General features: G+C 42.3%; 2 protein-coding genes across 5 annotated transcripts in view; both read right to left on the reverse strand.

Moving 5' to 3' along the window:
• Positions 1–5,179, reverse strand: part of CTNNAL1 (catenin alpha like 1) — a 58,693-nt gene extending 53,514 nt beyond the window's left edge. Inside the window, exons 1-2 of the mRNA XM_086414130.1 lie at positions 5,154–5,179; positions 2,935–3,353 (exon numbers count right to left, since the gene is read on the reverse strand). Of these exons, the coding sequence (XP_086270256.1) occupies positions 2,935–3,353; positions 5,154–5,179 (445 nt within the window). The remainder of the gene's footprint in view (positions 1–2,934; positions 3,354–5,153) is intronic.
• Positions 3,789–24,126, reverse strand: part of TMEM245 (transmembrane protein 245) — an 83,571-nt gene continuing 63,233 nt past the window's right edge. For all 4 annotated transcript variants that reach the window (XR_015132095.1, XR_015132094.1, XM_086315869.1 and 1 more), the window contains 2 exons: positions 21,149–21,343; positions 3,789–9,698 (listed from right to left, as the gene is read on the reverse strand). Coding sequence is in view for 2 of the 4 variants with exons in the window: in XM_086315869.1 (XP_086171995.1) it covers positions 9,653–9,698; positions 21,149–21,343 (241 nt within the window). In the remaining 2 variants the exon portion in view is untranslated. The remainder of the gene's footprint in view (positions 9,699–21,148; positions 21,344–24,126) is intronic.

The following is a 24,126-nucleotide window of genomic DNA, read 5'->3' on the forward strand; positions in this document are numbered from 1 at the left end:
AAAGAACAGTATCTTTTCTAATATGTGATGAGGAAAATTATACAGGTACATTTGTCTAATATTGATGTAACTTCACATTCCTAGAAAAAGACCAGTAGTCCAGAACTTTTTACTTAGAGCCAGAAGAGGTTAAATGATCTGAGTAGAAACTGCTTAAAACTGACTCAACTGTACAAGAATAGCCCTACTTGCTCACCTCAGACCCTATCTCCTCTAGGGTATCGCTGCTGACTCATCCACACCTGCTCTGAGCTCTTAGAGCATTTACTATTGATGATGTTCATCTGACACTTGCCACGTGCTATTCTGTACCTGTCCTATCTCCCACAAGCCCCTCGAAGAGTAGTAACTAGAAAGCTTACAACAAATGCTTGCCTAAAAACCTTAAACTAGTCTAATGGATACGGTGGTAAAACATGAGTTGAATAATATTATGCAGCATCCTTAGAAAGATGAGACTCCTGGACATGAGTTTTCTAGAGAGCTTCACTCGAATCCACTAATACTCACTAAAACATAAAAATCATTCTAAATCACATTCCACACTTCTGCTTTGTGAGTGTTTTGCCCATGCTATAGATATTTCTTGATTTTAAGCAAGATTTAACTTTTTGTTGTTGTTGAGTTCCGCCTGCAATGCAGGAGATTCCAGTTTGATTCCTGGGTCAAGAAGATGCCCTGGAGAAGGGAAAGGCGACCCACTCCAGTATTATGGCCTGGAGAATTCCATGGATTGTATAGTCCATGGGGTCGCAAAGAGTCAGACACTACTGAGCGACTTTCACTTTCACGGTTAATCATCAGTTATAATAATGCTAAAGATATAGCTGTGGACACATAATATATGGGATGCAGAACCTCAGCTATGGCCCTGAATTAGCCTTTAACAGGGAAGGAAAAACAAAAAAAAAATGCCCATATTTTCCCCAGTTAGCATTGACCTGTAGTTAACTCTCAGCAGCCAATGCACATTTCCTTCTCCACTCTCCTACTCTCTCCACCCTCTCTTACCCCTGAATTACACAATGCAGAACTTGTAGGATACATTTTTAGCAGTGATAGTGTGAAATGTTACCATTTCCCCAGATTACAACAACCTTGTTTTGCCATTGTGACTCTCTTATCTGGACCTACTACTAGCTGACCTCATCACGTCTTCTAATCTCTGCTGCTGCTGCTGCTGCTGCTAAGTCGCTTTAGTTATGTCCGACTCTGTGCGACCCCATAGATGGCAGCCCACCAGGCTCCCCCGTCCCTGGGATTCTCCAGGCAAGAACCCTGGTTCTAATCTCTAGAGACAACAAATACAATACGGTGTAGCTAAGACTCTGGGGCCAGGCTGTCAGGGTGCAAACCCCAGTTGGACATTTACAGGGTGAAAGTCCCACAAGTCCCTTATCCTCAGCTTCCTCTTTCATATAATGAAAATAAACATCTACCCCTATAAGATTTATGAGAATTAAATGGGCTAGTAAGTGTAAAGTGCATAGAACACGGTCTCACCCATAGTAAGCATTCTATCTGGATTATTATTATTATTAAATGGATAAAATACCACTCTCTTAACTCTCTCTTAAAACTACTCCAGTATTTCTCATTTTCTGTTGTGGTTGTGTTGGTGGTGGTAATGGTATTCTTTTGTAGGAGGGGGCAATGCAGACATCACTAACTGATCCTCAACTCATCCCACCTGTCAGTGCTTCTGGCCAACAATGAAGGGAAGGCCCACACACAGCATCAAGGTTATTCACTGTTCTGTTAGCCAGGCTAAAATAAGCACAGGTGAAGAAAATGGGGCTGTTTATTTAATCAGCATAACAGAAATATGGGACATGTGTGACTACTGTTATCAAATATTTGCAGGCTGGGATGGATTATTGAAAATCCTATGGACAAGCTACAGGCCCAATCACTGAGCATGTTTAAGCAGGGCCCTGGTGACCAGATGTCAAGGATGCTGTAAGAGAGAATTTTTTAAAATTCAGAGTCAGATAACTTTTAAGATTCCTTCTACCTTGAAAATCTTGGCAATATGAATGTGAATCATCAAGACGTTACAAAGGAGTTGTGAGTCACACATTCAACGAGCTCCTTAAGGCACAGAATTTTTCACTGCCCACAGTGCTTGGCACATAACAGACCTAGCTGAGGAATTCTAGCCCCGAGGGTTCGTATAAGTAGGCTCTCAGTAACAAAAAATTCTCTAAAGCTAAGCGCGTCAATTAGCTGATTCCAGACTTCTGTTGTGACCGGTAAATTCAATAAACCATACATCCCAAATGGGATTTGGCAAAAAGATGTGTACCCGGATTAACTATCAGGCGGTCCTCCACTTCACCCTTCCGAGGCAGGGCAAAAGCCAATTAAAGTGAGCAGGCAGGTTAAGGGGAAGGGTGGCCCGGGGTAAATGGGCGACTGGGGAGCAGACTTACACACGATCCGGGGAAGGGACAAAGGCCTAGGGGAGAGAGCACGCTGGACTCGGAGGCACGCGCCAGCCAGACTGGCTACAGTCCGGGTTGGGACTGGAGATGCAAAGGTGTGACGGCCGCGAGGAGGGCCCCTGAGCGCCAGCGGAGCACCCGCGGGGGTCCCCTCCGCTCCCCGGGAGCAGGGCCGGGGGCCGCCGGAGTCGCAGTCTCGGGGCGGTTCGGGTAGGGAAGCCTGGCGGCGCACCTGCGGCCGGACTCCGGTCCGCACAGGTCTCCCCGCCCCGAAGCCGGATTTCGGATGGTCCAGACTCCCTCCGCCTCAACGAAGGCCAGTCCTCAAGCCCCAGAAAGGCAACCAGACGCCGACGCCGCAGTCTCGGCACGGAATGTGGGGCAGCGGCTGCCTCCCGCCCGGCCCGGCCCGGCCCCCACCGGGAGCGACCGCCGCCATCGCGGGCCGCGGCCGGGGGGGTAAGATCAGGGGCCGCGCGCGCCGCTTTACCTGAGAAACCAGCGGCAGCAGCGTCTGCTCCACCGAGCGAGTTTTGATCTCGAGTCCGGAGTCGAAGGCGAAGCTCGATGGGCCGGAGCCGTGCGCTGCCCCGGCGCCGCCACCGCCTGCGGGGCTCGGAGAGGCGGCCATGGCCTTTACTCAGCCCGTCGCGCAGCCGGGACACTGCGCCGCTACGGGCCCGCCGCCTCCCGCCAGCCAGCCTGCCTGCCTGCCCGCCGCAGCTGTAAGGCACCCGCGCCGCCCGAGACCCCGCCCCCGGAAGACCCCGCCCACCCCGCCTCCACGCGCTCCGGCCTGGGGTCCGCCTTGCAGCCCCGCCCCCCAGCCCGGGCCCCGCCCCTCTGCCCCCATTCCACCCACCCTGTTTCCCACATCCTTCTTCAGTGGGTTCCGCACAAGTCTCGCTCCTGCCAAATCAGAGGCACGGGATACCTGAGGGCCTCCCACGAACATGTGGCCTCTTACCAGAGCAAGGACATCCATGCTCAGCGAAGCTACCTGTCCTTCTCCGGAGAAGTGACTCTTCCTAAATCCGAATTCCCCAGGATTCCTGGAAACTGCGCTGGGATTGAAACTATTAATAACTGGTAGGCCAGGACAGGAGTCAAGCCTGTAGGGACGGGCTTCTACCCTAAGGACTTCTACAGGTTACAGTCTTTCTGGAGCTTTCACAAACACATCTCCCCTTATGTAAATTGTCCATGTTCCATAAAAATTCATTGTACGCACTGGTGCCAAAGGAAAGGCAAGATATAAGACATAAGAGATGGACAGATGTATTCATTAAAGTTTGACTTCACTGAAGATCAAATTTCTCAACAGAGACTAAGTTTACCACTTGATTCATTCAACACTAGTAATTTTATTTCAAAATATAAATATTTTTACATTTACAAAGATGTTACATCAGTAGGTTGTCAAAGCAAGTTAAAGCTAAGAAACAGCATTTGTGAGAATAAAGACACATGGTTATATCTGAATAATCTTTTTTACTTTCAAACCATCTCTACTTTGCCTGAGAATGCAGAGATGATACATTTTCCACAAGTTACATGAGCAATAACAACTATATATCCAATCGTGGCTTCAAAATCAAATGGTACTTGAAATATACTCCCATCACCTAGACAAGTGGCACTGCAAAGCACAAAAGAAGGGTCTTCTTTGGAATAATTACAATTGGAGTTACATTTTCTGAGTCACTGCCATTAAAAACAGTATTTGATAATAAGCCAAAACAATGTTTTAAATTTGCTACCACAGCTTTCAGAGTAAAATATAAAGCTAGAATAAAAAGTAAGAAACCAGGTGTGGAGTAAAGAACTCTGGACTTGGAGTCAGAATTTCTGCAACTGAATTCTGGCTCCATCATTTTGTGGTATAAACTTAAGGGAAAGATCACAAAAAACCTTTCTGAGCTTTGATCTGATAATACTTGATACCTGCCTATCTCACAGGGCTGTTATGAAAGCAGTCTGAAACCTATAAAGTACAATACAAAAGCGTTATTAAAATGTCATGTCAACATATCACCACTGCATTTGCACTCTAACTGATCTTTGAAAAACTTTCAAAAGTAAAACACAAATACTGACTTTACACACCATAGGTGGAAAAGAATCTCTATACTTGATGTATAGCTCTGAATGGCAAATACAGTTTTTTTCTGGTATTTCACTAAACTTTGAGATATATTACAGTTTACATGGTAGATGAGCCTGCCATTCGAATTCTATTACAGATGTCTTCTAAAAGAGCTGTAAATTTTTATTTGAAAGCCATGTTTCCCAAAGGACCCCAAGTCCTTTGAGATGCTCTGAAAAAAAGAGGATGAAGATATAGTTTAAGGTCAAATAAGTCTCGTAAACAGAGTCTTTGTCCCCTCTTGTAAATCCACAATATATAATAGCATGTTAAAAACTCTTCGAAGTCCTACTTCAGAAAGGAAACAAACTCAGCATTCCTCAGTTTTAACTGACCATAGAGTCCCTTCCCCCAACTCCATATACACTTTCATTCACTTAGAACATCTAACAACATTCTTTGGAACTACTGCTATAAGGAACACATTTTTCCCAAAATTGGCAAGCTGCATGGGGTCGCAAAGAGTCAGACACGACTTAGCGACGGAACAACAACAACTCAACTAGGAGGGAAAGGGAAGAGAAGTAGAACAGTGGACTGAGAGAAAAAAGAACTGACTCTACTCCGAATTGTCACTGACGGGCGCCATGTTAGAAAAGACACTTCAACCTATGGACTTGTTTCCTTCTCTGTTAAATGACAGGATCACCTAATTATACAAGGCCTATTCTAGCACAGAATTTCTATGACTCCAGAAGGCAGACAGAACATGTTGGTTTATAATTCTCTTAAACTACCACAAAAATTAACTGTTTAGTGGTTTCATATAGCATGAGTATTATTTTTGCAGATCTTAAGTTAATGTAAGCAAAATTTGTCAACAAGGAAAGTAACTCAAGTGAAGAAACTTTAAAAAAGAAAAATATAAATGAGACGAGCTTTCAGACAAACTCTATTAAGAATAATTATAGTTTAGTAGGGATGTCTATCTAAAATAGTCTCTCCAGATTGGAGTAACTAAACTAAGTGATGAAAGTTTATTGACTAGCTAGGTCATTTCCAAATAAAATGAGATTTTGAAAAATAATTACTGAACACTGGACAGGGAGGCCTGGTGTGCTGTGATTCATGGGGTCGCAAAGAGTTGGATACAACTGAGAGACTGAAGTGAACTGAACTGAACTCTTGGGGCTTCCCAGGTGGCGCTAGCAGTAAAGAATCTTCCTGACCATACAGGAGATGCAGGATACTCAGGTTCCATCCCTGGGTCAGGAAGATCCCCTGGAAGAGGAAATGGCAACTCACTCCAGTATTCTTGCCTGGAGAATTCCATGGACAGAGGAGGCTGGCAGGCTACAGTCCATGGGGTCGCAAACAGTCAGACATGACTGAAGTGACTTAGCATGCATGTGTGCATAAGTTAATGAAATGAATATATTTTGATGGCAAAATATGCAAAGACAAGAAATACATAAAAACAAAAAAATACTTGTCTTTGGCTGGAACTAACATTTGGAACTATGTTGCCAGGGGCTATTTCTACTGCAAAATGCCTACTCTAATACTTTTATAAGGATCTTGGAATACCCTTAATGGAGACCGCAGTTTCCTATAAACCTTGAGGTTGAAAGCTCTGGTGAGCTCACCTGAAATTACTTTGCTCTAGGCTAACCCCTCATGGCCTGAATTTCTGAGTAAATCTGGCTCAGTAGTGACACATTCTGCAACGCTGAATACAACCAAAGTGGAACCAGAGGTACTAGAAAGTCCAGAGGGGTCACAGCGGGTTCTTATTAAGACCAAGGTTAGCCAGAGGACCTCATCTGCAAGCCCTCCAAGTGGAATAAACTGCTATTTCCAAAGCTACTCAGTTTGTTTAAATAACGCTTCTTGGGTATCAAGAGTCAATCTGCATCAGTCTCAAAAGTCAAGGGAAAACTCTGCCAGCTAACCACCTTTAATGGAAATGGGTGTTAAGAATTCCTGCAAACTTAAAAATAAATAAAACTGGTATCTAAGGCAGTCTGGCAGAGATCACTTCCAGAAACAGAGTGTGATAGAAATTTTGGAACTGATGCTGGACTTACATGGCATGGGTTTATGCTGAAAATCCTATGCCCCGTTCTCTCTCAGAAAAGAGAGGCGCATACTGTGTGGGGAGCTTTTTTCCCCTCCATTCAGTTTACAGTTGAGTAGTGAGTGTGACCTTCAAACTTATCTTTAATAAAGCGATAAAATGCAGAACACTGTGATAGGATTTCTGTACTTAGTTTTTACTGAAGCTACTTATACTTCATCAATTATCTGTTTTTAGGGAAACGTTCTCTTTCTGGGTCAAATGCTGAGATCGTCTTGCTGGAGCACTGGGACAGTTCAAGTTTCCTGATACGACTGGGTAGTAGTCTGGGGCACCTCAGCTCTTGATATTTCAGGGAGATACTACATCAGAACCAACTTTGACAGCTCTAAACTCTTCTCTTAGGGCTCAGAGTCCCCCTCTAAAAACCTAGTATTCATACTAACAATTATGACCAGGAAGAACCATATATTAACCTCAAGTTTATATGTTTACCATTTCACTTTATAGAGCTAAAAACACTTTGGAGGAACATAATTTGTATATGCACACTAACTCACTGTGCATAATATTTACCTTTTATAAATATGTGCTAATCACAGCTGTAAACTTATCGTTACATCATTAACAAAAACAAACCTGATTTCTTTCTTAAAACTTTTAATGCAACATTTTTAATTTTAGCAATACACATAATATGGCTAAGATTTAAGGTAAGAGAAGGCCTTCTTATGAGTTATCCCCTACAGCACCCTGTATAGTGCCCAGCATGGAACCCACAGTTTGGGAAACTCTCAATCAATGCTTTACAGAATGAATGACTGAACAAGTGATTAAAGGAAAGAATGAGTTAATTAATGCCCAATGTAGCACTTGGTGGACTATCAGACTGTAACTGTTGAAGGATTCATAGGAAATATAAGAGATCTGCATATAGTTTATTGTATAAACAAAGACCTCACAGTAGCCTCTTTTCTAGACCAAGTTTTTCTTAAGTAATATCAGAATAAATTTAATGTAATTAAGGTCCGTCTAGTCAAGGCTATGGTTTTTCCTGTGGTCATGTATGGATGTGAGAGCAGGACTGTGAAGAAAGCTGAGCGCCAAAGAATTGATGCTTTTGAACTGTGATGTTGGAGAAGACTCTTGAGAGTCCCTTGGACTGCAAGGAGATCCAACCAGTCCATTCTGAAGGAGATCAGCCCTGGGATTTCTTTGGAAGGAATGATGCTAAAGCTGAAACTCCAGTACTTTGGCCACCTCATGCGAAGAGTTGACTCCTTGGAAAAGACTCTGATGCTGGGAGGGATTGGGGGCAGGAGGAGAAAGGGACAACAGAGGATGAGATGGTTGGATGGCATCACTGACTCAATGGACTGAGTCATCGAGTCTGAGTGAGTCTGAGTGAACTCTGGGAGTTGGTGATGGACAGGGAGGCCCGGCGTGCTGTGATTCATGGGGTCGCAAAGAGTCGGACACAACTGAGCGACTGAACTGAACTGAACTGATGCTTCTTAATGAGAAAATGAAGTTTTAGAAAAAAGGATTTCTACTTTTAAATGTTTTTCCCAAAAAGGAAATCTTTGTTACTTAAGAATCTTCTCTCCTCCATACTGCATACTCCCTTGGGGACAGAGAAAGAGGCTGAAGGTTGTTTTACAAAGGGGAAAGGGCACAAAGGTAAAAGCTGGGTTCTAGTCCTGGCCCTGTCATTAACTGCAGTCTATGCCATAGAACAGGACATGACTCTACCTCAAAGCACTGGAAAAACTGTGTCAAGATACTAAAAGAGAATATTGTAAAGTAGTTAGCCTCCAATTAAAATAAATAAATTTATATTAAAAAAAGATACTAAAAGAGTCATTGGAGTATAGCAAGGTTGGCAGACTGTGGAGTAAGAAAGATCTGAGGTCAAATTTTACTAAACTTTATGACTTGGAGTTGGTCACTATTCTGAACCTTAGCTTCTCCATCTGTGTGAAATACAAAATAATATGAAGCTGTATGAAAGCTGATGTGAAGTGACTGTGAAATGATATGTGCAAAAAGATTTTGTAAAAGGTAGAGCAGTATGCTGGTTATTGTGATATCTGAAATATTTAAAAAGTCATGATTTAATTCAACAAGCATTCATCTAGAGTCTGTGTGCAAGGCACTGTGCTCACCGATACAAAACTTTACCCTAGTAAGTAACTAACTGGCCAAATTCTAAAGAGTAAAACAGAGACATTTCACAAATCAGAACACTGCTGCCCCTGAGATTTTTTTTTTACTTAAAACATTTGGAAAGAAAAAAAAAAATCACAACATGAATTCTATCATATTGTTACCATTAATAGCAGCTTAATACTTAAGTAATTTCAGTGTGGTCAGCCAAGGTTTAGAAATTTGGCAATAGAGTAATAGGGGATGGAGGGAGAGGGGGAGGAAGAGCTTCAGTCTTTCTTCTCCTATGGTTGCAACATACAACTAACTGAACTTCAAATAAGCCACCCACCATTACACTGAAGATTTGATCTTTCTTATAAGAGGACCATACATTGTGGAAGAAGGGAGAAGACTCATTTTTCCTGCTCAAGCCACTACATTCTCAAAAGTGAAAGCCCTCTTCATTGAAAAGTGACTGTTGTAGAAAAGTTTAAGGACAGATTTCTTAAAACAGGAGAAAATCACACTATATACAGCAGGTAGTTTACGGCTCTTAAAAAAAAAAGTTATAAATACGTATTATAATATACATAACCAAAGTGGGAAAATTTCAAGCCACAATACCAGTGTATAAACTGAAACTTTTCAAGCCATCTTAGCAACACTTAAGTGAGTAAACCACATTTCTGAGCTCTAAAGCTGTGCTTCAAAATGCAAAGCAGCCCACAGCCAGTCCTCTCTTGTCCAGGCGTTCTGTACAGAAGGCCAGGAGGCTCCTGCGTCTCGTCCTGGGCTCTGTTTGCCAGGCGCGGCTGAACAGACAGGAGGCCACAGCTGAGCTGAACTCACAGTCAAGGTTGAATTTCCTTACAGAAATCACTGCACTTGGAAACCAAGTCAGTCTACAGAAGGTTTCAGGTCTTCAGAAATGTCACGGAAAGTCCTTTAAGAAAAAAAGACAGGATGATTAGTTTTGCTTTTAGGAAAAGGGGGAAAATAGAACCACAGAGATACTTAGAAAAGAAAAATAGCATCTAACCAGTAATTCACTGTCATATAATATTCTTATAAGTTGAGAGCCTTGGTGCCATTATGTAGTCACTGTTTTTTTTTCTTAGTATTTTCACTGAGTATTGTTTCGAAGTCTGATAGTTGTTTATCAACCTGCAGCAACAAGAACTCTAGTTTTTTTTTGGAAGGTCTATCCAAAAGACTGTTTCCCTAGACTCTCTTGAAACTAATGACCATGTGACTAACATCTGGCCAGTGAGATGTAAGTAGAAGTGTTGAGTGACTTCTGGGCAATGTCCTTAAAAGAGAAAGGTGATCTTTTCTGACCTTTCCCCCTTCGTGCTGACTGGAAAGTAGACACAATGATGTTAAAGAGAAAAACAGTAAGAGACTGAAGATTAAATGCTAACTGGATAACTTTTATTGCAAAATAGGAGAACTGATCCAGCAATGTCCCAGCTCTGAGTGTTGTGGTTCAGGGCAGGAGAAATGGGATAGGGCTTTTCATCAAATGACTGTGAACTTATACTGTTTCTGACCTACATCAAACAAGCCAAGTGAATGTGGCTAACTGGCAGGTAATAACTGGGTTGGATGGAGGGGGTCTGCTGTATTGGGGCCTAACTTAGGACTGTAGTAGCTAGCTGGCCTTTGCTACATAATTTATCCAGCCAGGTCTGCATCTTTGTTGGCAGCCAAATGGCCAGGTCAAAGTTCATCAATGAACAAGCATTCATCTTAGATGAAAAGACCCCACACCAAGGTGGACAGAACATCAAGGTGGGGAGTCAAGCTTGGCATGGATGTTTGTGGAACAGACACACCAAGCCCTGGTCTGCCTACCTTGTACTTCTTACAGCCAAGAGAGAAATAAACTTCTGGCTGTTAAAGTTCTACTGGTGGTGGGGTTTTTTGAGTTGGTTTTTTTTGGTTATAATACAGGCAAATCCATCTTAAATGATACAGATACGAAGCACAAGTTTATTACCATCCTTTTAGACAGAGATTGCTTTGCTCCTTTACAACCATATCACCAATTAGCAGGGTTAGACAGGCAGGCAGAGGTAAAATAAAGGTTAACCCTTTAGCATCACATAGGAAGTACTCAAATGTCAAGTGGGGCACAAGTCAAATGATACAGAAAAAAAGAGATTACATTTGCTCAGTTATCTGAAGGCTCTTTCACTGGATGGTGTGGGAAGCCTCTTATATCTCAAGCACATCTCTAACTAGCACAGCTCTACATCCAAAGGAACAGCCTTGAGGAAGGGGTAAGCTTCCTGGCTATGGTTCCTGTGTCTCTGAAAGGGATTATATATGACATGACTGAACTCACCATGTTGAATATATGCTAACAGGTCAAGGAACTAGAATGAATTTTTATACTGAGAAAAAGTCCCCCAAACTAAGATTTATACACACACGTTTTATGTATTGTTGTCTTTTAGTCGTTAGGTCATTTCCAACTCTTTTGCGACCCCATGAACTATAACTTGCCAAGCTCCTCTATCCGTGGGATTTCCTAGGCAAGAACACTGGAGTGGGTTGCCATTTCCTTCTCCAGGGGATCTTCCCGACCCACAGATCGAACCCACGTCTCCTGCATTGGCAGGCAGGTTCTTTACCACTGAGTCACCAGGGAAGCCCTTTTATATGTATTAATATCCATCTATCTCTGTATCTATCTAATCAAGGTTTCTCAACAGCTGCACTGCTGACCACTCTGCACTGTGAGAGGTTTAGCAGCTCCTACTCTCTACAGCTGTGATGATGAAGATATCTCTATACGTTGCCAAATGTCCCCTGAGGGGAGCCTCACCCTCCTCCCCCACAATCATTGCTCTAGATAGCTACCTACCCATTTATTTATATATCTCTTTTTCACAGTCTCACCTACATTTGTGTACAGGTAAAGCTGTGTACAGCTAAAGCTACAAGTTGTCCCAGACTATATGAAATTCAGGTAGCACTCAATTCTGGGAAGCCCTGGAATATCTTTAAAACCAATAACCAAAAACTGATCAGTATTACAAAGCATTTTCCAACACCAAAAAGTTTTTAAATTCATTCTTTCATATCTTTTCAAATTTCTAAGATACCTTCAAGCTTCAATCTCTAACTCTTCAATTCCCCTAAATTATGAATGAAAACGGCTGCCTCAGGGCAAAGATGCATGAAATAAGATCAAAACTGTGGTTGGCCTGGTGACTGCTTTCTGTTGACAAGTAAGCTTAGCTGTAACCCTGAAATTCATACCTGCTATTCAGTTCTGCCTCCAGGCCAAGAAAGCCTCCAGAAGGACTCAGAAGAAAGAAAACACAATGAAGCAAGCTAGGAAAATAGCTATTAAGTATTTTCCATCCCAACAGTATGTTTTCTCTAGATGTTTGGGGTAGTGATGGTGTGTGTGTGTGTGTAAAACCCTACAGAAGTAACACTGATCTGAACTGAACCTCAATTATCTCGTGTGTGTGTGTGTGTGTGTGTCTAAAACCTTATAGAAGTAACACTGATCTGAACTGAATCTCAATTACCTTGTGTGTTGTGTGTGTGTAAAACCCTATAAGAAGTAACATTGATCTGAACCGAACCTCAATTACCTCCTGGAAAACAAACTCCAAAACCCAGAGACAGAGACATAATTCTTCCTGGTCTCATCAAAAGCCACAGCACTAACTAATCCACAGGGCTCATAAAACTGTAACCCTCTAGATTAGGAAGAAACAAAGGAATAAAAATTGCATCAGCAGTGTTTTTTTTTCAGCTGCGCTGCACAGCTTGTGGGATTTTAGTTCCCCAACTAGGGGGTGAACTTGGGCCCTCAGCAGTGAAAGCACAGAGTCCTAATGACTGGACTGCCAGGGTATTTCTTTGACAGTATTATTTCTTAAAATAGTAAATGTCCTACCTAAACCATCTAAATATAGTATTCTTTCCCAAACCATAAGGATTGTTACGTTCCTTTGAACCACAGTGGTAGAATTTCTCAAGAATAAAAAAGGTGGAATGGGGCCTCATGTGACTAGGGGGATACAGGATTGCTGTGAACATTTTACAGTTCCTTTGACTGCAATGGGGATTGTGTGATGTGATTTCTCACTTGCAATCTTCTTGGCTCCTTGAAAATATTTTGGATCTGCCTCCCCTGAAGTTTTCAAGGAGATTTTTTTTTTTTAATCCATTTATGAGAATGCTTAAGTCTTTTCTGATTTAACAACTCAAGAGTTGTTGACTCCCAGAGAAAGAGTAAATTGTGGATGTTTACAAATGAAAAGCATGCACTGACTAACGTAACTTACTTTAGGAGGCTCAGGATAGCTGAGTATGTATTTCCTAAACCCCCACCAGCACACCTTGTGACAGAGCACATGTCATCACTTACGTACATTCTGCCTCTTCCAAAAATTTGGAATAAAGTTCTAAGGCTGGAGTTTACTATGGCCCATACTCTTTTATCAGCCTTATAGTGAAAAGATCTTTTAATCTGATCTGCTCCTGGTTTCACTAATCTATTAACTCATCAAATTTTCATTGAGCATTTATCCTAAACTGGAATGATAGGGAGCATAATCCAAATGACGTCCTCAAGATTTAGGTAAAGGTCTGGAGGAGTCATGGTTTTTTACGAGACCATTTTCATATATTATTTTACAAAGACAAAAATAACTTCTTGCTCTATTAAAAAGTAGGAGGTGTTAAACCTTAGCTTAATTGCCAAACACTGATCTTCCTTGTCTTATGATGGCATTATACCTGGCTTCATACTTAATAATATCCTTAAGACAGTTTCCCTTGTGGTTCAGATGGTAAAGAATCTGCCCGCAACGCAGGAGACCGGGTTTGATCCCTGGGTCAGGAAGATCCCCTGGAGAAGATAATGGCAACCCACTCTAGTATTCTTCAGTTCAGTTCAGTTCAGTCGTTCAGTCGTGTCCGACTCTTTGTGACCCCGTGAATCACAGCACGCCAGGCCTCCCTGTCCATCACCAACTCCCAGAGTTCACTCAGACTCACGTCCATCGAGTCAGTGATGCCATCCAGCCATCTCATCCTCTGTTGTCCCCTTCTCCTCCTGCCCCCAATCCCTCCCAGCATCAGAGTCTTTTCCAATGAGTCAACTCTTCGCATGAGGTGGCCAAAGTACTGGAGTTTCAGCTTCAGCATCATTCCTTCTAAAGAAATCCCAGGGCTGATCTCCTTCAGAATGGACTGGTTGGATCTCCTTGCAGTCCAAGGGACTCTCAAAAGTCTTCTCCAACATCACAGTTCAAAAGCATCAATTCCTCAGCGCTCAGCCTTCTTCACAGTCCAACTCTCACATCCATACATGACCACAGGAAAAACCACAGCCTTGACTAGACGGACCTCTGTTCGGAAAGCAATGTGTCTGCTTTTGAATATGCTATCTAGGTTGGTCATAACTTTCCTTCCAAGGAGTAAGCATCTTTTAACTTCATGGCTACAGTCACCACCTGCAGTGATTTTGGAGCCCAGAAAAATAAAGTCTTAACACTGTTTCCTCATCTATTTCCCATGAAGTGATGGGACCGGATGCCATGATCTTCATTTTCTGAATGTTGAGCTTTAAGTCAACTTTTTCACTCTCCTCTTTCACTTTCATCAAGAGGCTTTTTAGTTCCTCTTCACTTTCTGCCATAAGGGTGGTGTCATCTGTATATCTGAGGTTATTGATATTTCTCCCAGCAATCTTGATCCCAGCCTGTGCTTCTTCCAGCCCAGCATTTCTCATGATGTACTCTGCTTATAAGTTAAATAAGCAGGGTGACAATATACAGCCTTGACGTACTCCTTTTCCTATTTGGAACCAGTCTGTTGTTCCGTGTCCAGTTCTAACTGTTGCTTCCTGACTTGCATACAGATTTCTCAAGAGGCAGGTCAGGTGGTCTGGTATTCCCATCTCTTTCAGAATTTTCCACAGTTTATTGTGATCCACACAGTCAAAGGCTTTGGCATAGTCAATAAAGCAGAAATAGATGTTTTTTTGGAACTCTCTTGCTTTTTCCATGATCCAGCAGATGTTGGCAATTCGATCTCTGGTTCCTCTGCCTTTTCTAAAACCAGCTTGAACATCAGGAAGTTCACGGTTCACATATTGCTGAAGCCTGGCTTGGAGAATTTTGAGCATTACTTTGCTAGAGTGTGAGGTAAGTGCAATTGTGCAGTAGTTTGAGCATTCTTTGGCATTGCCTTTCTTTGGGATTGGAATGAAAACTGACCTTTTCCAGTCCTGTGGCCACTGCTGAGTTTTCCAAATTTGCTGGCATATTGAGTGCAGCACTTTCACAGCATCATCTTTCAGGATTTGAAAGAGCTCAACTGGAATTCCATCATCTCCACTAGCTTTGTTCGTAGTGATGCTTTCTAAGGCCCACTTGACTTCACATGCCAGGATGTCTGGCTCTAGGTCAGTGATCACACCATCCTGATTATCTGGGTCGTGAAGATCTTTTTTGTACAGTTCTTCTGTGTATTCTTGCCACCTCTTCTTAATATCTTCTGCTTCTGTTAGGTCCATACCATTTCTGTCCTTTATCGAGCCCGTCTTTGCATGAAATGTTCCCTTAGTATCTCTAATTTTCTTGAAGAGATCTCTAGTCATTGCCATTCTGTTGTTTTCCTCTATTTCTTTGCATTGATTGCTGAGGAAGCCTTTCTTATCTCTTCTTGCTATTCTTTGGAACTCTGTGTTCAGATGCTTATATCTTTCCTTTTCTCCTTTGCTTTTCGCTTCTCTTCTTTTCACAGCTATTTGTAAGGCCTCCCAGACAGCCATTTTGCTTTTTTGCATTTCTTTTCCATGGGGATGGTGTTGATCCCTGTCTCCTGTACAATGTCACGAACCTCATTCCATAGTTCATCAGGCACTCTATCAGATCTAGGCCCTTAAATCTATTTCTCACTTCCACTGTATAATCATAAGGGATTTGATTTAGGTCATACCTGAATGGTTTAGTGGTTTTCTCTACTTTCTTCAATTTAAGTCTGAATTTGGTAATAAGGAGTTCATGATCTGAGCCACAGTCAGCTCCTGGTCTTGTTTTTGTTGACTGTATAGAGCTTCTCCATCTTTGGATGCAAAAAATATAATCAATCTGATTTCGGTGTTGACCAGTATTCTTACCTGGAGAATTCCATGGACAGAGGAGCCTGGCAGGTTGCAGTCCATGGGGTCGCAAAGAGTTAGACATGACTGAGCGACTCACACACATACACATGTCCCAAGAAACCCACTGTACATGAAAAACATTTTAAGTCAAAAAAGTATTTCATACACTTAACCTGCAAAACATCACAGCTTAGCCTAACCTACCTTAAACATGCTTATAACACTTAAATTGGTCTGCTGTTGCTGCTTAGTCACTAAGTCATGTCTGACTCTTTTGCAACTCCATGAACTGAAGCCCACCAGGCTCCTGTCAATGGGATTAACCAGGCAAGAATACTGGAAAGGGTTGCCATTTCCTCTTCCAGGGAATCTTCTCCACTCAGGGATCAAACCTGCATCTCCTGCACTGGCAGGTGGATTCTTTACCACTGAACCACCAGGGAAACCCAACAGTTCGGCAAAACCATCTAACACAAAGCCTGGTTTAGAATAAAAGTGTTGAATATCTTAAGTAATTTACCAAACACTGTACTCAAAGTGAAAAACAGAACTGTTGTCTGGGTGCCGCTTGGTCATAGGCATATCAGTTGTATCCCCTTGTGATCGTGTGGCTGACTGAGAGCTGCAGCCACCGCTGCCCAGCACCGAGAGAGAGCTGTGCTACATATCACTAGCCCAGGAAAAGATCAACATTAGAACTCTGAGTACAGTTTCCACTGAACGTGTATTGCTTTCACACCATCACTAAGTTGAAAAATCGTAAGTTAAACCTTAATTTGGGAATCATTTGTAATTTCTTTCATAAAAAGATAATGACCTTTGATTGAACTTTGGGTATTAAATTATGGAAGATAATCACAGTCAGGTTAAGATAATGCTTCTAAAAACAGCAATGAGTTGACTAATAACTCTATCCCCCAAAAGGTAAAGCTGAGTTCCTTAAAGAACCACCTTCTAGCTGTCACCTCTGGTCACATCAAGGTGTGGCAGAGGGCAAAGGAAAACTTAAATATAGCAAACAGCATCCTCAGAGGAGTTCCTGGGATATGCCCTGACTTCCTTCTTACAGGTTTTTCTGAGCTTTAGTGTTTAAAGATTGCTGCTCAGGTTTTGGTAGGAATGAAATAAGTACATTAAATCAAGTCTGATTATTCTGTCCAAAAATCAAAAAAGTATTGAAACTTGAAAATGTGTGATTGCAGGGGTGTTATGTCCTTCCCCACACTTCCCAGACAGTCCCAGTGTTAGTAGAGAACAAGGGAAGCCATAGGTTCTGATTATTGAATTGAGGCCAAAACAGCTGGGAGCCCAAAGCTGTGCTGTGTCAACAACATTTACTACCATGAAATAGTGTATTCCCACTATCAACAGTGAGAAGCACTACATAGGACCTAGAAACAATACACAGAAATAGTCATGCAGATGGATCTTCTCAGCCACCAGTGCCTGTGTCGACAATTAGAAGGTCTAATGGAACGCAGACATTCTCATGTTACAGCATGAGAGTTCTAAGACAAGCTGAACCCTTCCATAGCTCATGACCCTGTAGACACTACTCCCTCACAGCCCAATCATTCCTTGAACTAGGAAGAGGGCGCTGTTGAAGGTTGACGGGTACAGTGAATACCCCAGTGACTAAAATGGGCACGGCCCGGAGGTAGCAGCAACCACAGTAAAAAGGGAAAAGACAAAAGTGTATAAATGAAAGCTGTAAAAAAAGGAAAGGTAGGAGGTGCTATCCTTAAGAGCATTAAACGCAGGACATAACCTAATCTTGAGAGGAGGGAATGCTCTGATGGACTGACACTTGAGTTGCAATCTGAAGAGTGATTAGGAGCTAATTAGGCAAGGAAAGACAGGGGAGGGGGAGAATCTGTCCAGACACAGAAAGCAGCATGTCTGAAGGCCTAGGGTTTGAATGGAGCTGGTGTATCTGAGGCCCTGGCAGAAAGCCAGCGTGGCTGCAGCTCTGACAAGGGGAAGATATTACAGATGCATAAGCCAGGCACAGGCAGACCACGCAGGACCTTGGAAGGATTTTGATCTTCCTGGTAAGAACAGTGGGAGGCCAGTTCTGGTAGAAGAGCATCACGACCAGATATGTCTCCCCTTTAAAAAGGACTCATCTGCTCAGTGTCAAGAGACTGGAAGACAGCAAGAGTGGATGCTGAGAGGCTGGCCGGGAGACTGAGATGCCACGATAGTCCAGGTGAGAAACCCTGTGGCTGGGCCCAGGGTGGGTGGCACTGGAGAAAAGGAGGAAAGGGTGGATTTGAGATGAAACAGGTAGGACTCGGTAAAGATGGTGACTTGGGAAGACAGGAGGCTGTAAGGATGACCACACAGGCACATGTAAGTGAGGGGTACCATCACTGAGGAAGGAAGCAGAGGAGAATGTCTTCCTGAAAAGGGGTGGCGGGATAGTTAAGGAAAAGAAAGATCTCTAGTTGAAAACACGCTACCTCACCTGCTTATTTCTATGTGACTACAGGCAGGATAATCTCTCTAAGCCTTGACTTCATCTATAAGATACGGAAAACAACTGTTCCTAACCTCACATGGAAACACTGGACAGATTAAGTAAAATAAGACAATGCAGGTAAAGTTTTATCACAGAACTTGGCACACTGAGTCCCAATAAATGTCAGTGGCAGCTGGTTGTTACTATTTAAGAGGCCATTTAGACTTTCCACCAGGAAGTGCTGTGTGAGACACATGATTCCCTCAGGCCTTTTCAAAACCCCATTAGAAGGAGTTCCCTGGTGGTCCTGTGGTCAAGAATTCATCATCCACCCTGCAAAATAGAGGGACAGGGGTTCGATCCCTGGTCAGGAACTAACATCCCACATGCTTTGGAGCAACTTAGCCCTCATGTCTAAGCCCCCCTGCAACACCTAGAGAGCCCCTGTGCTACAACTAAGACTTGACGAAAGCCAAATAAATAAAGCAATATTTATATATATATTTATTTTTAAAACCATTAGACAGCATAAACCTCCCTTAAAAAAGACAACATAAGAGGTTAAAAGAAACAAACTTTCAGAAAGTGGAAAGCAGATGAAGAACTGCTATGACCAGCATGACCTAAAAAACTGAATCCTAAGCCAGGAGTTATTCAGTAAGGCTCAGGAGTTGGTGATATCAAGTAACTTTGGAAATGAGGTTGAAGGTGGGACTAGACACAGAAGGTGCTGTGAAGTGTGCCGAAAATGCAGTAAACCTCATGGGTCCAGTACTGTCACCCAGCCCTCCACCCAGCCTGGCAAATGCTCCTGTTACTGGCAGAAATTTGAGTCTTTTCCTCCCTTAGAGAAGGTAAAACAAAAAAGTCTCTGGACTGGGGGCCGACAGGCAGGGATAAGGGTAGGGGTGCGTACTGACCGTGGCAGACTGAGTGAGGATTTACATCTCGAACGCTGCCCGATTCCTTTCCCTGTCTTGGCTCCCAGAAGGCTGGCAGCCAGGCCACCAACCTCTGAGCAGGAGATTAAAAGATCTTTCACTAAGGAATTTAGCAGCCCCACAGGGAAGCCAAAAAGCACTGACATCAATGGCTGCAGAGACAATGGTCCTGGGCAGATTATATTATGGGGACACACATAATAACCACCCCGCAAATCCTGAGTGGTTCACTCGTCACATCAGCTGACAGTCAAACGTACCGGATACCTGATACTGTGTTGTTGCTGTTGTTTAAGTCGCTAAGTCGTGTCCAACTCTTTTGTGGCCCCATGAGAGGTAGCCTGGCAGCCTCCTTCTGTCCATGGGATTTCCCAGGGGAATATTGGAGTGGGTTGTCACTTCCTTCTCCAGGGGATCTTCCCAACCCAGGGATGAAAACTGCATACCCTGCATTGGTGGGCACGTTCTTTTTCACTGAACCACCAGGGAGGCCCCTAATATTGTGATTATATTGTGTTAATATGGTGACAGTTAGGGGATATTACAGATGTAATTAAGGTCCCCAAGCAACTGACTTTAATCAAAATGACAATATGTTCTGTGGGCCAGGTCTAATCAGGTGAGCCCTCTGCAAAAGAGTCTTAGCCATCAGCGACAGAAGTCAGAAAAATACTCCTGAAGGCCTGGCGAAAGCAAGCATTGTGTTATAAAATGCCTATGGAAAGAGGCAGCCTCTAGGAGCCTCAACTTGGGGCTACAACTGCAAACAAAGGAATTTTGTCAATAACAAGCAAGCCTGGAAGAGAATCCCAATCTGCAGATGCAACCCCTGCCTGAGCTCATGCCTGGACTGTAGCCTTGGAAGATCCTACGCAGAAGACCCAGCTGAACTGTATCTGTACTCTGACTTTCTTATAAATGACTTTCTTATAAATGTGTTGCTTTATGCCACTAAGTTAGTGAAAATTTGCTACATATCATAGAAAACTAACACAGACTTATACGCTAAAAAACGCAAATTTTATTTACACAAATAATATCTCAACAAACCAGACTGCCCAAAAATATGATAGCTCAAATGGAAACCTCTACAAAGATGATAGAAGATAAAACTGGAGAAATAATCCAGAAAATGGAAGCCAAAAAGACAGAACCAGAAGAATATCAGAGAAAAGATTTAAAAATGACAAGACCAGTGTAGGAGGGCCAACATCAAAATAAAAATACGTTTTTGAAAGGGAGAGAAGGAAATCATTAATAAAATAATTGAAGAAAAATTTCAGAATGGCAGAACATAAATTTCCAGTTTTCAAGGTCACAGAGGCACTTGATAGAAGTGCCAATTCAAACACAACAACAAAAACAGATCAAAAAACAACAACAAAAAAAGAAGACCCTATAGGTTTTCAAACATTTGAATTACAAAGAATCAGGAATCAGACTGGCCTCAGAATTTTGACAACCATGAAAGTTAGAAAACAATGAAGAAATAAAGTTACACAGGGAAAAATTTTTAAACAGAATTCTCTACCCAGGCAAGCTACTGAATAAGAATGACTTTAGAAGAAGCCTTTACAGACACATATCATCCCCTAAATTTATCTCCCGTGCATTCTTTCCCAAAAATCTACAGGAGGATATACTCCAACAAAAAGCAGGAAGAAATCAAGAAAGAAAACAATATTGGGAAATATGATTCCAACACAAGGGAGAGCTAAGGGAATCTGCAAAGTGGCAGCTCTATAGCAGGCCAAAGGATATTCCGTATCTTAACAGACTGCACTCAGGTGAAAACACAGAGACTGGTGAGCTCAATTTCATACACAGTTTATGATCCCTCAGCTGGAACTCACCGCTGAGCCTGAGCAGGCCATGGGGTCTGGTTGGGTGTGGGCACTGAGTTCGTGGGACTCACTAGCATGGCACTGTAAATATTGGAAGCGACCACGAGTATGCAGAGAAGTATGGGCCCAATGATTGCTCCTTCCAGGCCCAGATAGTACGCTCCACCAGCCACCGCCAAGCCCGTCAAGTAAGGATGGCCACCTCTGAAATGAAGAGCACACAGATTACGCGTGACTTTTAACAAAATGTAAACCCTGGAGTAAGTCGGAAATACATTCTCTGACACACTGTTCATTCCCTAATACACCTGACTTCTGAATTGCGTTATCAGTTTCTTTAGATCACTTCAATGTGGATATCTGAATATTAATTGTAAAAGTATCAATATGCAAAACTTTTCCTGCCTACATGTGTGACATCTGCCTTTTTGTAGGTCCGGCAACTGAGGAGTAAAGTCGGGAGTGTTAACAGGTACCATTACGTGGCCATCCGAGGTGGGTTAATGTTAGCTTAGGACTGGTTTATACAAGCTACCTGTTAGGTTTACCTTTGTCTAGAATAATTAAGTGGGCAAAATTAAGCATGTAATTCAACTCATTATGCTTTTTTTAAAAAGATGATAACAATACAATGGCATTCCTGTCATTCCTAAGTTAGGCTTCTAGCAACCTCCTAAAATACAGATTTTAACACAGGGAGTGATAAAAGGCCTCATGAGAAAAACATCTGTTAGAAAGCCCAAGATTTTTATTTCATAGGATGTCCTCTAGCTTATCACAGTATCATTTACATAACTGGAATGAAATAACACACAGGCAGACCTCAGAGATATTGCAGGTTCGGCTTCCAGACTACCACAATAAAGCCAAATATGGCAATAAAGTGAGTCACAAGAAATTTCTGCTTCCCCAGAGTATATAAAAATTATGTTGACACTGAACTGTAGTCTTTTTAAGTGTGCAATAGCATTATGTCTAAAAAAATGTAAGGTATCTTAATTAAAAAATACTTGATTCGTAAAAACACTAATTGTCATGTGAGCCTTCAGCAAATTGTAATCTTTCTGCTAGTGGAGCATCCTGTCTCGATGGTGATGGTTGCTGACTGATCAACATGACTGGCCACTGGAAGACTGTGCAGAGTCTGTGACAATTTCTTAAAACAAGACAATAAAGTTTTGCTGCACTGACTGACTCTTCTTTTCACTGGTGATTTCTCCATAGAAAGCAATGTTGTTTGAGAGCTTTAGTCACCACAGGACTTTTTTCAACACAGGAGTTAATCCTTTCAAACACTGCCTCTGCTTTATCAACCAAGTTGATGTACTACTCTAAATCTTTTGTTGTCATTTCAACAATCTTCACAGCATCTTTACCAGAAGTAGATTCCAAGTGGCAAGGAACCACCTTCTTTGCTTATCCATAAGCAATTCCTCATCCATTAAAGTCTTATCATGAGATTGCAGTAAATCAATTACATCTTCAGACTCCACTTCTAGTTCTCTTACTATCTGCTTTCCCCATTGAAGTCTTGAACCTCTTAAAGTTATCTATGAGGGTTGGAATCGACTTTTTCCAAACTTCTGTTAACGTTGATATTTTGATCTCTTTCCAATGCAATACAAGCGTTCTTAATGGCATCTGGAACGGTAAATCCTTTCTAGAAGGTTTTCAACTGACTTTACCCAGATCTATCATAGGATCAGTATCTATACTAGGTATAGCCTTACAAAATGCATTTCTTACATAATAAGGCTTGAAAGTTGAAATTACTCCTTGAACCACAGGTTGCAAGAATGCATGTTGTGTTATAGCCATGAAAACAACATTAACCTCATTGAGTGTCTCCATCAGAGCTTTCGGGTGACTGGGTGTGTTGTCAGATGACCCATAGTATTTTTAAAAAATACTTACTCCTTTATTTGGCTGTGCTGGACCTTAGCTGCAGCATGCAGGATCTTTAGTTGTTGCATGCAAACTCTTAGTTGCGGCATGTGGGATCTAGTTCCCTGATCAGGGGTTGAAGCTGGGCCCCCTGCATTGGGAGCACAAAGTCTTAGCAACTGGACCACCAGGGAAGTCCCAGAGTATTTTAAAAGGAACTCATTTTTTTCTGAACAGTAGGTCCCAAGAGTGGGCTTAAAATATTCAGTAAACTATGTTGTAAATGGAAGTGCTGCCATCATCCAGGTTTTGTTGTTTCACTTCTAGCACACGCAGAGTAGATTCAGCACAATTCTTAAGGGCCCTAGGATTTCTGAAACAGTAAATGGACAGGGAAGCCCGGTGTGCTGCAGTCCATGGGGTCGCAAAGAGTTGGACACGACTGAGCAACTGAACTGAACTGAAATGAGCACTGGCTTCAATTTTCAAGTTATCAGCTACATTAGCTCCTAGCCATAGAATTAGCCTGTCCTTTTAGGCTTTGAAAACAAGCACTCAAAGTCCTAAATGGCATCTTTTCCCAATAGAAAGCTGTTCGGTCTACACTGAAAATCTGTTTAATGTAGTAGTCACCTGAATTACTTTTCTTCGCCAGGTCTTCTGCATAACTTGCTGCAGCTTCTACATCAATACTTGCCACTTCACCTTGCTCTTCTATGTTCCAGAGATGGCTTCTTTCCTTAAAGCGTATGAACCAACCTCTGCTAGCTTTAAACTTTTCTTCTGCAGCTTCCTCACCTCTCACAGCCTTCACGGGATTAAAGAGTTAGGGCCTTGCTCCAGATCAGGCTCTGGTTTAAGGGAATGTTGTGGCTGGTTTGATCTTCCAGCTAGAACATCAAAACCTTCTCCATATCAACAAAAAGGCTGTTTTGTTTCTTTATCATCTATGTGTTCACTGGGAGAGTACTTCTCACTTCCTTCAAGAACTTTTCCTTTGCATTCACAACTCGGCTAATTGTTTGGCTCAAGAGGCCTAGCTTTCGGCCTACCTCAGCTCTCAATATGTCTTGTTCATGAAATTTAATCATTTCTAGCTTCTG

Source organism: Bos grunniens, chromosome 8 (genome assembly GCF_055505025.1).
Source record: "Bos grunniens cultivar Pamir isolate PY7600 chromosome 8, Bosgru_T2T1.0, whole genome shotgun sequence".
In the NCBI taxonomy this organism is placed as follows: domain Eukaryota; kingdom Metazoa; phylum Chordata; class Mammalia; order Artiodactyla; family Bovidae; genus Bos; species Bos grunniens.